At 47.8% G+C, this 15,560-nt stretch overlaps 1 protein-coding gene across 1 annotated transcript; it reads left to right on the top strand.

The window, feature by feature from the left end:
• The first annotated feature begins 12,688 nt into the window (after positions 1–12,688).
• Positions 12,689–15,328, top strand: LOC106345835. The gene is made up of 2 exons (XM_013785025.3): positions 12,689–13,039; positions 13,452–15,328. Exon 2 carries the CDS (start codon positions 13,965–13,967, stop codon positions 15,102–15,104), a length of 1,140 nt encoding a protein of 379 aa, XP_013640479.1. The 5' UTR covers positions 12,689–13,039; positions 13,452–13,964; the 3' UTR covers positions 15,105–15,328.
• Positions 15,329–15,560: the final 232 nt, after the last annotated feature.

The raw sequence follows: 15,560 nt of genomic DNA, 5'->3' as shown, positions 1-15,560 counted from the left end.
AAAAGAGTCTAAGTAAAATCAAGCCGCCTAAATTCCAAGTTTTCCTAAGCTAGCAGAGTTTTTCTAGGTCTAAATCTCTCTCTCTCTCTTCAGCGCCTTTCGCTTTAGCTCCCCTTATATATGCCTTCTGGGTCAGTTCCCGCTCCCTTTTTTGCCCCTAGGTCAGGTTTATCGCTTCGAGGAAATATTCCTTTTCCTCTCGATCTTCATCATTATCTTGGAAACTTGACATTTATCTTTCGATTTTGCGAGATTTATCTTCCTCTGCAAGTAAAGATACACCGTCATAGCATTACCAGGCTTAATTTCGTATGAAGTCGTAAGTGGGCCTTTAACCGTGTTCTAGGCCTCTTTGGGCCATTTTTTGGCTTAAACGTTTTTACGACTTCTTCGGAAGAACGTTTCTTGATACAACATCGATTTAATGAGAAAGTTCACACTTCTCGTATAGTTTAGACAATTTTGGTATTATGTTAACCGTTGCCATTTATACGATAATCATGAACTTTATTCGGGAAAACGAGTCTTCGCGGTTCATCTTGTAAAGCTCCAATGGTAACTCCGATCGATACAAAACGAGGGATTGGTCTGTCGAGGTTCGACGAAAGGAATAAGGTCCGGTCAACATTGCCTTACGGTGAGTCGGGAAGAGTTGGTCCAACTCGCCGAACAGGCGAGTTGGACAGTGCGTTCGGCCCAACTCGCCGAATGGGCGAGTTGGACGGTGCGTTCGGCCCAACTCACTTGTTCGGCGAGTTGGTTGATGCGTTCGGCCCAACTCGCCCGTTCGGCGAGTTGGACGGTGTGCTTTGTCCAACTCTCCAAACGGGCGAGTTGGACGGTGTGCCTGATCCAACTCGCCCGTTTGGCGACTTGGACTGCTTGTTCGGTTTCGTGGTCCTTTTCTACCGAGTATTTTGCTCGAGAACTTTTGGTGAGAGTGTGTCGAGAGAGCTTTCGTACAGAAGCGCAATTTTTAAACGTTGATTTCGAGATAACCGTTTTTGACCCCAGCAATAATATTTCTTATGAATATGCATGAGTAGTTCAATTGTTAGATTTAGGGTATTTCAAAGGTTGCATTATAGTTTGCTAATTATGTATTGTTGTTAGGGTAATTCAATTGGTTATTCATCTAGTTGTTCTTACTGCTAAATCTATGATTGATCACCATGAACTTAGATCTTAGGATTGGTTGGCAAGCGAAAGCTTGGTATGTTGCCTGAGTAAAACTAGGAAGATCTGCGAAAGTTGTTCTAGGTAATTAGAGAACACATCAAACCTTTTCGCTAAACCTTGCTAGAAGTAGTATCAATCGACACTCCGAAAGGTGTATCGATCGACACTCCCGTAGGATTAACATACGACAGTTGAAATCCTTGGTCTAGACATTAGATAATCTTTACATGCGAAAGTTGACAGATTATAACTTAAGTTTGAGAAAAAAGACTTTAAATAAATCCGTAATAACCTATTAAGATTGCATACCTATCATAACTGAGAATTCACCTATGTCTAGATTCATCTCATCTTGATAACTTGCAACACTTAGTTCACTGTTTACTGCTTTCTACTAATACTATGTTAGGTTTATTTGAAAACAATAAATCTATTGTGTAATCTTATAATCATTGTGGATTTGATCTCTAAGTAATACAACTGAACATCTTCTTATTTGAACATCTTCTTATTTGAAAGAGTAAAGTTGCTCATAAGGTAGCTTGAGCAATATCAAGTACAATACATATTATACAAGACAATTCTAAAAATGTTGATTAGGATACATCATTTCCATACAATATAAGAGACCAAATCTAAAAATAATAATTAAGTTAAATTTTATCATAATAAAAATGAAATCTGTCTCTAGTTTGGAGTATTGTTATAGGTTTTTAGTTATGCATCTAATAAATTTGAATTTGAATAAATGTTCTAGTCTATGTTATTCCAGAGCAACGAGCCCACCAACCCATTAGCATTAAATTATCTGTGACATTTTAGTTTCTAACCAAATTATCTTAACTTGTGTGGCCATAAACAGACTCGAGACTCCACGTATCCACCATTCGGTCTATTACTTAATAAATTTATGACAGACTTTTCTCACCATTAAAAGTGTCCAAATCATCAAAAACCATTAAAACTAATATTTGATTCCTAGTGAAAGGAATTCTGATGCTGACTTATTGGGAAACAGGCCTTGGAACAGATGGTTTAACGGTATGACTGATGATTTAAATGTAGCGTTCCAAAAAAATGTTTGTGTAACAATTCAATTTTTTATTCTTTAGTTTTCTGTTTGTACGAGATTCAGTTGATCGGAATGATGAACTTCAGGATGGGTGACTAAAGACGTTTTTATTAGAATCCGACAAAGGGTTACAAGATTGATGGGAAATAAGGAGACAAGATGTGAGGTCTAAGCAACAAGTCATAATGATCGTTTAGAAACCCTAGATCTAGCCGCTTAGTGTGTAGGTTGTCCCAAAAGTCCTCTGCTCGTTGCCTCCTCCTCCACTCTTATAGCGCCTCTGTTCGTGATGCCCTAATCGCACTTATACTATGGGCCCTGTCACTAAAGGCCGAGTATGCGGGCCTTGGTATTATTTCGTCTAAGCCGAGTACGACTGATCATCTTAGCCGATTGGCTTAAAGTACTCTAGGGTCGAGCCAACGTCTTTAGCCGCTAAGCCGACTAAACTCAACCGAAATTGTCGGGCTACGGCCTGTTATTTGATGGGCCTTGTGGAGGGATGCAATCCATCTCCTACAATAAGTCCCCCCCAGTTCACTTGTGAGCGGCTTGTCGGTCTCAGTGAATTTGTGGGTCAGGTTCGTTCATATAACAGGACGTAATGCCAGCGACAACTCGCTTTGACAGTGTATGATTTTAGTCGCCTGTTGCATCTAGTCGCTCCGAGCTGCGTCTTTTGATGATGCGTTGTGTTTTACTCGGGGGGTAAACAACTCGCTTTGCCTGTGTATGATTTTAGGCGCCTGTTGGATCTAGTCGCGCCGAGCTGCGTCTTTTCATGATGCATTGTGTTTTACTCGGGGGGTAAAATTCTCCGGTTTTAGAGCCCGGGCGGTCTTTGGATGGTTAGTTCTGTTGAGTCGGTTTAGACCAGAACCGGAGATTAATTTCAGCTCGAATTCCTGATTGAAAACCGGTTTGAGCGAGAAGCCGAACCGTCGCGAGTAAGTTTTTGGGCATTTAGGCGGCCTTCGAAGCCCATTTAAGCCTTTGTAGACCTAATGATGATGCTTCGAAGAATGCGCCTCGTTTTTGCTATAAATAGGCTTCTCCTCTTCACTTTCGTCATTCTTCTCTGCAGACTCAGGTATCCTACTTTCTCTCCCTTCTCTCTACTTTTGTTTTCTCTCTCTAGATAAGTCTCCCGTAGAATACGCTTAGAACTTTATCGGTTTAGTCGTTCCCCCCGAGTAGAAAGATGGCTTCGAAGGGTCGATTGTCGCGTGAAGAGAAGGGGAAAAGCACTGCTGCCCCATCAAGCCCCGCTAGGGACGCGGACGGCGGTCCGCCGGATGAGTTTGACGTAATTCATCGCGATGCCCTGAGAGACACGGAGAATATGAGCCTCTCTCAACGCCTTCTAGTCGCTGATGCTCATAGGCAATTTCGTGAAGAGGCCGAGGAGAACGTTGAGGATGAGGGTAGAGAAACAAGTGGCTCAGAAGCACCTAGTCAAGTCGCGAGATCTCGGAGGCGGACTCAGCGGAGAGGTCAGTTTGATCAGTCAGCTTCTTGTCCATCGCCGAGGAGTGTTCCTTTTGACGAGTTAGACTGCCGCCCCATAGTATATCATCCTGGTGGAATCTTTGAGGAGCTTCCTCCGCTTCCTCGAGAGGTGTTACGCGACCCGCAGGTTCAATCGTGGGGGAACGTATTCAGTTCTTGTTCCTCTAGCGAGACCGTGAAGAGGTTATTAAGGGAGAGCGGCGGCGCCGGTGTCACTTTTCTTATTCCATCTGCCGAGCAGCGCCCGTGGTCGCCTCCGGTCGGATATCAATGTGTATATGAATCCTATTTCCAGGACCAGACCAAGCTCTGGTTCCCAATCCCTCGGCTGATCACGTCGTACGCGTTTCGTCGGGATATTGCTATTTCTCAGTTGCTGAACGGGTCACTGCGTATTGCGGTCATGCTGATGGTCATGGCTGCGGAGATGGATATCTCGATGAGTGTGAGGGTGTTCGAAGAGTTGACTTTCACGAAGGCGGAGCCAAACGGGATCTTTTCGGTAAAGATGCGGGCAAATTACAACGTCTTGACGGGCCATCCTAACAAGACGCAGGATTGGCAGCGAGCTTATTTCTATGTTAAGTCTGACGAGCATGCCTTCGAAGAGCCTCCGGGGGACGACTATCGCGTTTTATGGAATCCGTTACTCGGTAGAGTTTTGACTGTTTTACTCGCGTTATGATTAGGAGTTCTAACACCCTTCTTTCTTTCGCAGTTCGTCACCCTAACACGATCGCCTATCCTGAAAAGTTCTTTGAGAACGCTCAACTTATCGCAGCGCACAGTCATCTTCGTTGGCCGGACCTTAGCCGAGAGTGGATTCGTCGCCAGCAAGCTAGGATCGCTAGAGGTAAGGACGCTGTTTTCGTCTAGAGAAGTTATGAACCGTTGGAGTTCTTATATTGGGTTTTCTTTTCCTTCTGCAGTTGATTGGGAGTCGAGGCTTCCTTGTGTACTAGGCACTCGCAAATCACGTCTCTCGTTATTTACCCGGGAGCAGCAAAAACTTCTCGACAAAGCCAGAGAGATGGAGGGAATCCCGGATTTGAGCGCGCTGCTTAGAGGGAAGCTCCAAATGATTTCGTCTTCTGCTGGTACTTCGGAGGTCAGACCTACTCGCGCAGATGGGGACGCGGACTCGGAGCCTCCAGCCCGTAGCCCTCCGAAGGAAAGGGCTACCAAAAGCAAGAAACAGAGCCCAGAGGAACAGCCTTCTACTCTTGAAAGGAATGTTCCTTTAGAGATGGCCCCGTCTTCCGCTGATGCCTCTGAAGTCGCGGCGAAAAAAAAGAAGAAGAAGAAAGACGGCAAGAAGAGGTCTCGCGAGGAGACTTTTATGGAACCAGCGGGGACCTCAGCGGCTATGGGGAGTGATGATATAGGAAGACTTGACCCGATCGATTCTACTCGGGGGTCATCTGAAGGGTGTCCCAAGAAGAAGACTAGAAGGACAGCCGCGGGGGATGAAGGTCGATGTGATGGGACCCCCGTTCCCGAGGGCCCTTCTAAAAGCGGAGGCGGCTCTCAGGATGGATCTCCATCGAGTAAAAGAGCCCCTTCTTCTGCCGCGAGGGGGAAAGATGGTGAGAGTGGAGGTTCTCTTCCGCAGATGTCGGGAAGAGGATTCCCGGATCGCGTAGAATTCTTGTACGACGAGAGGACTCCGCTGGTGCTGAACCCGCTTCGATGCGCGGAGTTAACCCGTCAGATCCGTGGCGGGACGAAGGAGTTGCCGCCGCTCGATGACTTGTATTTCAAGAAGGAGTATATTGATGCAGCTGTGGCGAGCAAAAGGGTAACCTCGTTTTCCCTTGCTTTTTCTTTCTTGCAAATTTTTTAAGTGTTTATTGCTTTATGCAGAGTGACGGGAGCATGAATTATCTCGTGGAGAAGTACGATAGCACCTTGAAGCAGACGATGACCCAGCTGGGCGCCTCGGAGAAGCTCGCACGAACCAGGTTGGGCGTGATCGAGAGGTTACGTGCCGAAAACAAAAAGGCCGGCGACCAAGCGGTCAAAGAGAAAGAGGTCCTCCGGGTTAAGTTTGAGGAGTTGAAAGAGAAGCTGAAGTCTGACCGTCTTGCGAAGAAGGAAGCTTTACGCGAGAAAGCTCGCTTAGAGCGGTTGGTCGCTTCCCTTGAGGGAGAGAAGGCCGAGCTCGAGGAAGAGAGGGGGGCTGTCGTTGAAACGCTGATCAAGGAGAGGAAACGTCTGAGGAACTCTAGGGTGCAGGAGGTCACCCGCGAGAGGATCAAGGTTCAAACGGCTATGGCGGACAAGTCTACTCGCTGCGTTGATAAGATGAAGGGTTATCTGGATCGCCTTAACGCGCTAGAGAAGGCCAAGAGTCTGTACGGGCAGGCTTCAGGGACGAAAAAGTGCCTTGAGATGATAAGAGATAGCGGGACTGAGATCCCGCAAAGTATGATCGACATCTTTTCGGAACAGGAGAAGGTGCATGAGGCTGAGGTCGCTAAGCTCCGTCTTGAGCCATTCTCCGAGGATGACTTTGCTCTCTCTCCTCTCAACCTCCCTTCTCGATTTGTAAGTGAAGATCTCATGGGGGTACTCGACCCGTACGGATCGAACGTTGGTTTGATTGGCCACGAATCGGCTTCCCAGCTGATCACTTCCCGCGAGGCGACCGAAGATCCAGTCGATGAGCCGATGATAGACATCACTTCCGCTCCGCCGGAGCGTATGGTCGTTCCCGAAGGAACTCCCACCGAGGAGCGTCCTGACGGGAACGATCTCAAGGCGACCGGGGACGCGATTCAAGCAGACACAGGGAATGTAGCCGCCGAAGATCCGGTCCTGGTTTCTTCGTCCGAGGAGCGAGAAGAGGACGAGGTGGGTGAGGAAGAGAACAGGTCGTCGCCGGCACTTATCAAAGAGACGGTCCGGGATTTGTCAGCTTCAGACCCTCCTGCTCAGGTTGAAGACCTTGACGCTCAAGCCGTTGAAGAAGAAACGGCTGAACCGCTTGCCCCGAGCAGGGACGACCAAGACATTGTCGTTTGATCTCGTTGTATGTAATAATAGGATGTTTTCTTCTGTGGTCTTGACAGACCTTGTTGTTGTGTTTTTAGACTCTCTTTTTTCTTCGTGCTTTCGGCCTATCTGTAGTGTTTGGAAACATCAGATTTTTATCATTAACCTTTTGCAAATGGACAAGTGATGAACCGGTAATTGGTTTTACTCGGCTGTTATCATGTTTCGATTTGGAGTTAATCCAAGGCATCTACTCGGTCGAGTAGAAGTGACCACGGGGGTGCATCTACTCATAACAAGTTGTCCAATTTTGCTAACAAAGAGTTGAGTATAAGAGTGGAAGGTTCTTCTGTCCGTTTCCTCAGTGACAATTAAGTAACCGGGTAGCTAAGCCGTTACATTTTAGTCGAGAAAAGGCAAGGATTCACTCTGTTTAGTCGGTTCAATGCTTAGGCATAGGTGAATCGCGACTGTTTAAGGTCCTGGAGCCAAGTGTCTGATCAGGACATAGCTTGTAAGCAAAGGAGTGTGAGCGTCCGCGTATCCTCTGCTGGAGGTACGAGAGCCATTCGATATGAAAGCCATTATCTATTCGATTGAGATCTAGGTAAGGTTTTGACTTTGGTTTTGTTACAGCTGAACCTGTTTAAGGCTGCCTACGTACCTCGGTTGAGGATCAAGCCATTCGTAGTTCGTTTTTCCCGAGTAAAAGTGGCCGTGAGTGGCGCATTTACTCGGTCGAGTAGAAGTGACCATAGGGTGCATCTACTCGGTTTTTTTTTGTTACAGCTGAACCTGTTTAAGGCTGCCTACGTACCTCGGTTGAGGATCAAGCCATTCGTAGTTCGTTTTTCCCGAGTAAAAGTGGCCGTGAGTGGCGCATTTACTCGGTCGAGTAGAAGTGACCATAGGGTGCATCTACTCGGTGTCTTTTTTTTTTTTTTTTTTTTTTTTTTTTTTTTTTTAAGACATACTCCTACGGGTAGAAGCGTCGTAGGTGCATTGAGTTCCATGAACGTGGGACTTCTTCGCCGCGCGACGTTTGGAGTCTGTATAGCCAGGTTTGACGACTTTAATGATTTTGTAAGGTCCTTCCCACCTGGCGCCGAGTTTGCCGGCATTTAACTCCTTAGTGTTTTCGAACACTTTGCGCATGACGAGGTCGCCGAGTTCCAGAGGTCGGGCTCGAACCTTTTTGTTATAGTAGCTTTCGATCTGGTGTTGGTAATTCTGGATGCGCAGCAGAGCCTGGTCTCGTCGTTCCTCTATCTCATCAAGGGCATCGAGTAGCATCTCCTTGTTGAGCTCGACGTATTGAGGCATCTTGGAACGTCGAAGGCTTGAAACGTTAACTTCAGCAGGAGCCATTGCTTCGACTCCGTAGGCGAGGGAGAAAGGTGTCGCTTTAGTCGATCCTCGCGGGGTTGTGCGGTGGCTCCATAGGACTCCGTCGAGTTCGTCGGCCCAGTGACCCTTTTTCAGGTCCAGACGCTTCTTAATGCCATCGATGATGAGTTTGTTTGAGGATTCTGCCTGTCCTTTACCTTGCGGGTAGCGAGGGGTGGAGGGGCTTAATCGAATGTTCCACTTGCTACAGAACTCCTTGAAATTACCTGACATGAACTGCGATCCGTTGTCGATGACAATTTCATAAGGTAGACCATGGCGGCAAATAATGTTTTTCCAGACGAAACCGCGGACTTCTTTGTCTGTGACTTGAGCGTATGCTTCAGCTTCGATCCATTTAGTGAAGTAGTCGGTGAGGACCAGGATGAAGCGTCTTTGGCGGGAACAAGGAAGCGGTCCTATGATATCCATCGCCCATCGCATGAACGGGTAAGGGGCGGTGGTTGTGCGCAACATCTCGGTTGGGCAATGGATGCTGGGGGCGTGTCGTTGGCACTTGTCGCAGCTTCTCGCGTATGACTCGCAATCAGCGTTCATTGTCGGCCAAAAGAACCCTAAGCTCCTTACTTTGATTGCTAGCGCGCGTCCGCCCGAATGATTTCCGCCAGCGCCTTCATGCGTCTCTGCCATAACCCTTGCTGTCTCATCGCCATGGATGCATTTGAGGAGGACTTTACTCGCCGTCCATCTGTGCAGTTCATCGTCGAGAACGACGTAATGGGCGCTGCGGGTTTTCTGCTGGGAGTTCCCCCTTCGAGAGGTAGTCGATGAACTCAGTTCTCCAATCTGGGCCAAATCCGTCGTCGTCTGGAGCAATGGGCTCGACAACCTGGGCGATGAGGGTTTTGTCGGTCAGAATATCGATGCTTGGTTTCTCGATACGATGTATCGGGATTGTTCGTTTAACTTGGTCATGAAGCTTGCTACCAAGGGCTGCGAGGGCGTCGGCGCAGATGTTTTCGCCTCTGGGAACTTTGATGAGTTCGAAGGACTCAAACTCTGCTGCTAGGCTTTGCACTATTTTGAGATAGGCGTCCATTCGATCGTTGCGGGCATCGTAGTCGCCACTGAACTGATTGGCGACTAACTGGGAGTCGCAATAGGCGCTTAGTTGTTTAGCTTTTACGGCTTTTGCTAAGCGGAGTCCGGCGATCAAAGATTCGTATTCTGCCTCGTTGTTTGAAGCGGGAAAGCCAAAGCTAAAAGACTGTCTGATAAGCTCTCCGGTCGGAGACTGTAATTGGACTCCGGCGCCTGCTCCTTTGTTGGTCGACGATCCATCGACGTGCAGCGTCCAGTTCAAACTTGGGAGTGCGAGATCTTGTTCCAACTCTGGGGCCAGTTCGACCAAGAAGTCCGCAAGAACCTGTGACTTTGCTGCAGTGCGGTTCTTGTAGATGATATCGAGTTTTCGTGCTTACGACGGCAAACTTGACTGTTCGAGTAACGCCGCATGCACGCACCGGGAGGCGGATCGTTCCCAAGATAGTTTCTGAAGACCCGTTGAATCCGGTTAACGTTCTGGAGGACGCTTTTATGTCATCGAGGTCGACTCCCATCTTCTGCAGGGTTTCTCGGAAGATGAGATCGACGGAACTTCCGGTGTCGATAAGGATTTTGGTGACATCGTACTCTCCAATTCCAAGGACGACGAGGAGTGGATCATTATGGGGCGTGTGGACACCCACAGCGTCATCTGGTGAGAAGGTTATCGGAGGATGACTTGTCGGTTTAGTCGGCTATTTCTGGGACGTCGCGACTTGTCGACGATAATCTTTCACGGAACGGACTGATTCCTCGTTAGGGGGGGAGCCTCCCATGATAACGTTCAAAGACTGCCCCGCTTGTACTCGCTTAGAGTCCAGTAGGGCGCGGAGGTCTTTGGATATGCTGGTCTCGGGTGGTGAAGATTGAGACTGACCTTTAACTCGCTCCAACTGTCGTCGTAAGTCTGTTGGTTTTGAACGGTTGAGCTTTACGCGAAGATCGCATGCGGCGGAATTGAGTTTATCTCGGAGATCGCTAACTGGTCTTTCGTTGTCGTTAGCGTCGCTTGCCGAGATGCGTCGAGACTTCCGTGCATCCAGCATTGTTCGGAGATCTCTGTGCTTGGAAGTGCTTTCGTTTTCTGATTCGAACTTCCGTTTAAGGACGTCTCTCAGATCTCCGAATACAAGAGCATCGTCGTTCTCTTCATCGGACGACAAGGATTGCTGAGAGAGTATCACCTCGATGCGTCTGCGGTTAGCCGGGTGCTCTTCGTCGGCTGAGGAATCTCCCTCGCCGTTATCCTTCGGGGCTTGTTCCTCGTCATCTCGTCGCGAAACATCGTTTTGCTGTCCTTTTCCTGTGGCTTTGCGTTGGGCTCTTCTTTCCTTATTCTTGCTCCAGCTTTTACCGTTCTTTGGTTTAGTTTTCAAGGGCTCGAACTTAAACCCGCCGCTCGCGAGAGAAGAGAGATAATGTGCGTAGAGAGATTTGCATTCCGTTGTATCGTGTCCCTTGACGTCGTGATATTTGCAGTGCTTGGTGAGATCGATGGTCCTGGAAGGCCCCGCTGCTGATTCGGCTCCCGCCGTAGGTTGGGTGGTGCAAACAGTGTCGACTTGTTTGTCGGATGTTTCGAGTTCTCTTACCCACTTGTTCCACCCCTCTCCGCGAACCACGAGAGTAGAGATCGGTTCGTTATTCTCGTTGACGACATACATGTATCCGTCTTTGCGGCCGTTTTTGTCGTTTGGAGCGTGCTGGCGCGGCTCTTGTCGCGTGTTGGCGTTTTTAGCCGCTGGCGCTTTGGGTGCGTTCATCTTGCTGAGAATGGCGTTGGTATCTTCTTCCATTCGGATGAAGTTGTCGGATCGCGCGATAGCGTTCTGAAGCGACGTAGTTGGATTTTGGTATAAATCCTCCCGGAATTTAGAATGAACCCACAAAGTGTTCCGCAAGGCGTCAATGGCAATACCGTCTGGAATGTCAATCCTGGAGACTACGGCTTTGAACTTCTCCATGTAGTCGCGAAGACTCTGGTCTTTAGTTTGGTTGAGGTTCCACAAGCTAGAGGCAGTGGCGCTGCGCTTGGTGAACATAATGTAAGTCTTGAGAAAAGCTGCTGATAAGTCGCGGAAACATCCGATCGAGTTCTCCTCCAACTGGGAGAACCAAGTCAGGGCTTGCTCGTGAAGAGTCTCAACGAACATCTGGCAGTAACCTGCGTCCCTTTCGTCGTTAGGGAGTCGAGCTCACGCCATCGCGATGTTAAAAGCTGTCATATGCTCCACCGGGTCTCCGCCGGGCTTATACTCGGGTAGGCGCAGCTTCTCTATCTTCCCGAGTTGCACGCTAGTCAGCGCGCGAGTAAAAGGAGTACGTGAGGTTGCGGCGAGTACACTCTCTATTTGGGGAGCTGCGCTGGTTACTTGGTGGATCTTTTCGCCCATTTGTTGAAGGCTGAGTTTGAGCTCAGCGAGCTCGCGTATTGTAGTGAGATCTGGACCTGCTGGGAGAGCATCTGCGAGAAGGGCTTCGTTGGGCTCCGAGTCGTCGGAGACATGGTCGGCTCCGGTGGCCGTAGGGTTTGTGTTGAAGAGGCGGCGTCGTATCTGCTGGGAACGGCTCGTCTGTCCGTCAGGAGCTGTGAGCGCCGCGACAAACGCAGCGAGTTGGTCGTTGGTTGTCTTTTGGACTTCGTCTTGGCGAGCGAGTCGAGCCATGACGGAGCTCATGAAATCTGAGGTAATGGGTGGCGCGGCTGCAGGAGTAGGGGTCGGTTCCTCGCCCGGAGCGCCGAAGGCGGCGTCGTCTTGAGCCATGTAGATCTAGAACGTTACTTTAGTCGCCCCACGGTGGGCGCCAATTGTTTGTACGAGATTCAGTTGATCGGAATGATGAACTTCAGGATGGGTGACTAAAGACGTTTTTATTAGAATCCGACAAAGGGTTACAAGATTGATGGGAAATAAGGAGACAAGATGTGAGGTCTAAGCAACAAGATCAGAATGATCGTTTAGAAACCCTAGATCTAGCCGCTTAGTGTGTAGGTTGTCCCAAAAGTCCTCTGCTCGTTGCGTCCTCCTCCACTCTTATAGCGCCTCTGTTCGTGATGCCCTAATCGCACTTATCCTATGGGCCCTGTCACTAAAGGCCGAGTATGCGGGCCTTGGTATTATTTCGTCTAAGCCGAGTACGACTGATCATCTTAGCCGATTGGCTTAAAGTACTCTAGGGTCGAGCCAACGTCTTTAGCCGCTAAACCGACTAAACTCAACTGAAATTGTCGGGCTACGGCCTGTTATTTGATGGGCCTTGTGGAGGGATGCAATCCATCTCCTACATTTTCTTGTAATTATTTTTAAAAGTAATAATAATAATAATATTACAAGTTTTTATAGATTAAATAAATCGTCAATATTAGTTTATACTCGAGATACAAAACTTCACATATTTTACATTAAGAAAAAAAAATATATAATAACCACATCGTTAAATCATAACTTAAAATGATACTATATGAATAATTTCAAAACACAAATGAGCTCCGCCATGTCATGACGACATGCGACGGCAATGGCGATTTTGATTTTGCGATTAAGGCTCGAGGGGTTGTTGAGGTTTTTAGGGTCAGAATGGATCGGAATGAGGAGATCTCTCCTCCTATTGGTATTATTATGGGGTATCGAGGTTTTTTCGCGAATCAAGGGATTGATGCGATCTACGTCTACGTAACGGAAATAGATGGTCGCATAGGGGTAAAATCGGAGAGGATCTCTGGATCTGGGTTGTTTTAGGAAGAAAGGAGGAGGTTTTTTCATTTTTCTACATGATTGACGCAGGATTTGGGATCCCTCTGATCTTGATGTCTCAGGTCAAAGAGAAAATACGGTATTTTTTCTTGATTGCTTTGACTCTCTGTTATGAGATGATGAAATTGATCGATAGAGATTTACTTTCTTCTTTTAAGACTTGTTTGGTTTGTGGGATGTTCTTTGATTTGGTAATTGGGGCTGGGATTTGGATCTCTCAATGGGGCTATGACGGATATCTCGTTTCTATGTTTGGATTGCTTTCGTGTATCTGTGGTACTTTCTATAATTCTAAAGAGGTGATTGCGGGTGTGATCTGAGATTGGTATCTTATATGTTATTTGGTCTTTAACTCTTGTTTGCGGGAGGTTTCACTATATATTGTGGTTCTTGTTTCAGTCAAGTTTCATACCTTTCTTCGATTCCAGTCTTCGCAAGTTATTTACAACAGTTTGTTTCTCTTGTTTCCTTTTCGTGTTAACATGTCTCAGCAAAGTCATTGGATCACTAAATCAGGAGAGAAGAAGGCGGAGGTTGTTAGGTCGGGGCTAAGGATCTCGATCCCCCGGTTTGACAACTCGGAGATCATTGCGCGATATGCACGAACCCTCATCGGAAGGTGTATGAACCCTCCAAAACAAGACATGAAAGTTCTCTTGTTTGTGTTTCCGAGGATTTGGAACATGGAGGGCCGTGTGGTGGGTACGGATCTTGGTCTGGGGAGGTTCCAGCTCGAGGAGGATATCACGGAGGTCCTTAAGATGGTGCCTTATCACTTTGATTTCTGGATGGTGTCTTTAGTGAGGTGGAAGCCGGTTTTAGAACCAAATTATCCCACTAAGATCACGTTTTGGGTGTGAGTCTTAGATATCCCTCTTCAGTTCAGGGCAGCTCAGATCTTCCAGAGCGTGGGGGAAGCAATTGGCCAGGTCCAGGGCCAGGTTGATATCGTGGAGGGACGGGTTCGGGTGGAGATAGATGGATTTAAACCTTTGGTGTTCTCAATGGACATTGAGTTTGAGGAAGGTGTGGAAATCAAGGTGGCTCTCAGATATGAAAAGCTTTATGGGTTTTGCACTGAATGTTTCTGCTTGACTCATGAATGCTCTCGTTGCCCGAGGTTACACAAGGAGGAGCTTTTGGGTGTAGCTGGGGGAGGACCGGGTAGTGATGGGGCTCAGGCAACAAGCTATAAGGCGGTGGTGGCCCACGGTAGCAGTCAGAGCGGTGAACGTAGAGCGTATCAGCAAACTCGGTCGCAGAACAACAGAGTGGGTGATAAGGGCAAAGGCATTGCGTATGAGAAGCAAGGTAGTTCCAAGCAGGACGGGTCTTTTCATCCTTACAAAGGCAAGCACACTAGAGGCTATGGTGATGGTTCCTCAATGAATGGCAGGGACTCGGGATATGGAGAAAGGAGACGTGGTATGCAGTCTCGTGGTACTAAGCCTAGGGGAGTGGTTATTCGGGGTCAGCATCTTGCTACTGTTGCTGAAGGGGAACAACAGCTACCAGATCCCTCCAAGCTTATGCTCGATGCCTTTAAAGGGGCTGGAAAGTCTTCAGAAGAGGAAGCTCCAATAGGGGTGGAGGCGGAAGGAAGTGGTGGACATAACAAAGCACGTAAGGCGCTTATGTTTGAAGAATCTAGTTCTGTTGGGCATGATCTTGTGTCGACAGGAGAGGGAGTGGAGCTTGCTGGATCTCTGGCTTTGAAGATGCAGAGCGAGGGTGATGATGCCGCGCAGAAGCTTGATGAGAGGGCATTGCATACACAGGCTTTGGATGATGCTAATATGATGTTAGAGGGCGAGCTTCTCTCCGACTCGGAGCTTCTGCTAGAGGAGGGAGAGGAGTTAGAGGATTGGGAGCATGGGGAGCTCACTGATGTTATGGAAGAGGAAGATCAGGTTGTTGAAGAATTAGAGGGGGGAGATCATGTTGGTATGGAGGCTAATGCTGGCGAGACGGATGTGGTTGATGAAGGAAAGGCTCCATTGAAGAAAGGTGCTAAGGTGGGGATTGGGGGAACCTCCAAGAAGCGATTAGGACCAGGGTTTGTCTCTCCACGTAAGAAGCTCCTGGCTAAGGTGGCAGCTAAGGCTGGAGATAAAGGCGCGAAGAGGGCCGCTAGTAAGTCATAGAGCTTAACGGAGTAAAGGGGTTTGCAGGCCACGTTTTGTTTTTTTGGTTTTGAATAATGTCGGATTCTGATATGAAATCCTTTGAAGTTGGGTGTTGGTTTAGTACTTTGTCTTGCTTCTTGGCTTGTCCTCTGGGTGTTACGAGGGTTTTGTTTTCCTGTGTTGATTTTGTACCGCTCTTGGTTTGGGTGGAGTATTATAAGAATAAATGGTTGGTCTGGTTACATAGTGGTGTCAGGAACCTTATTGAGTGGAGGCTGTGCTTGTCTTTGAATCAAGTATATATTAGTTTTAGTTTTATTATTTATGTAAAATCTTATGCTAGATATCTCTCTGAGGCTGTCAGTTGGCCTGGTTGGACACGTAGAGGAGGTATTTTTTTCTTTGGTTACGGCGGAACTCCTTGGGATCTCTGGTCTTATGACTATGTTATCTGTTCGAAGGATTGGTATCTGG

The sequence above is a fragment of the Brassica napus genome, chromosome C7 (genome assembly GCF_020379485.1).
Source record: "Brassica napus cultivar Da-Ae chromosome C7, Da-Ae, whole genome shotgun sequence".
In the NCBI taxonomy this organism is placed as follows: Eukaryota; Viridiplantae; Streptophyta; class Magnoliopsida; order Brassicales; family Brassicaceae; genus Brassica; species Brassica napus.
The sequence above is the reverse complement of the archived record's forward strand: the minus strand, read 5'-3'. Positions and strand labels throughout refer to the sequence as shown.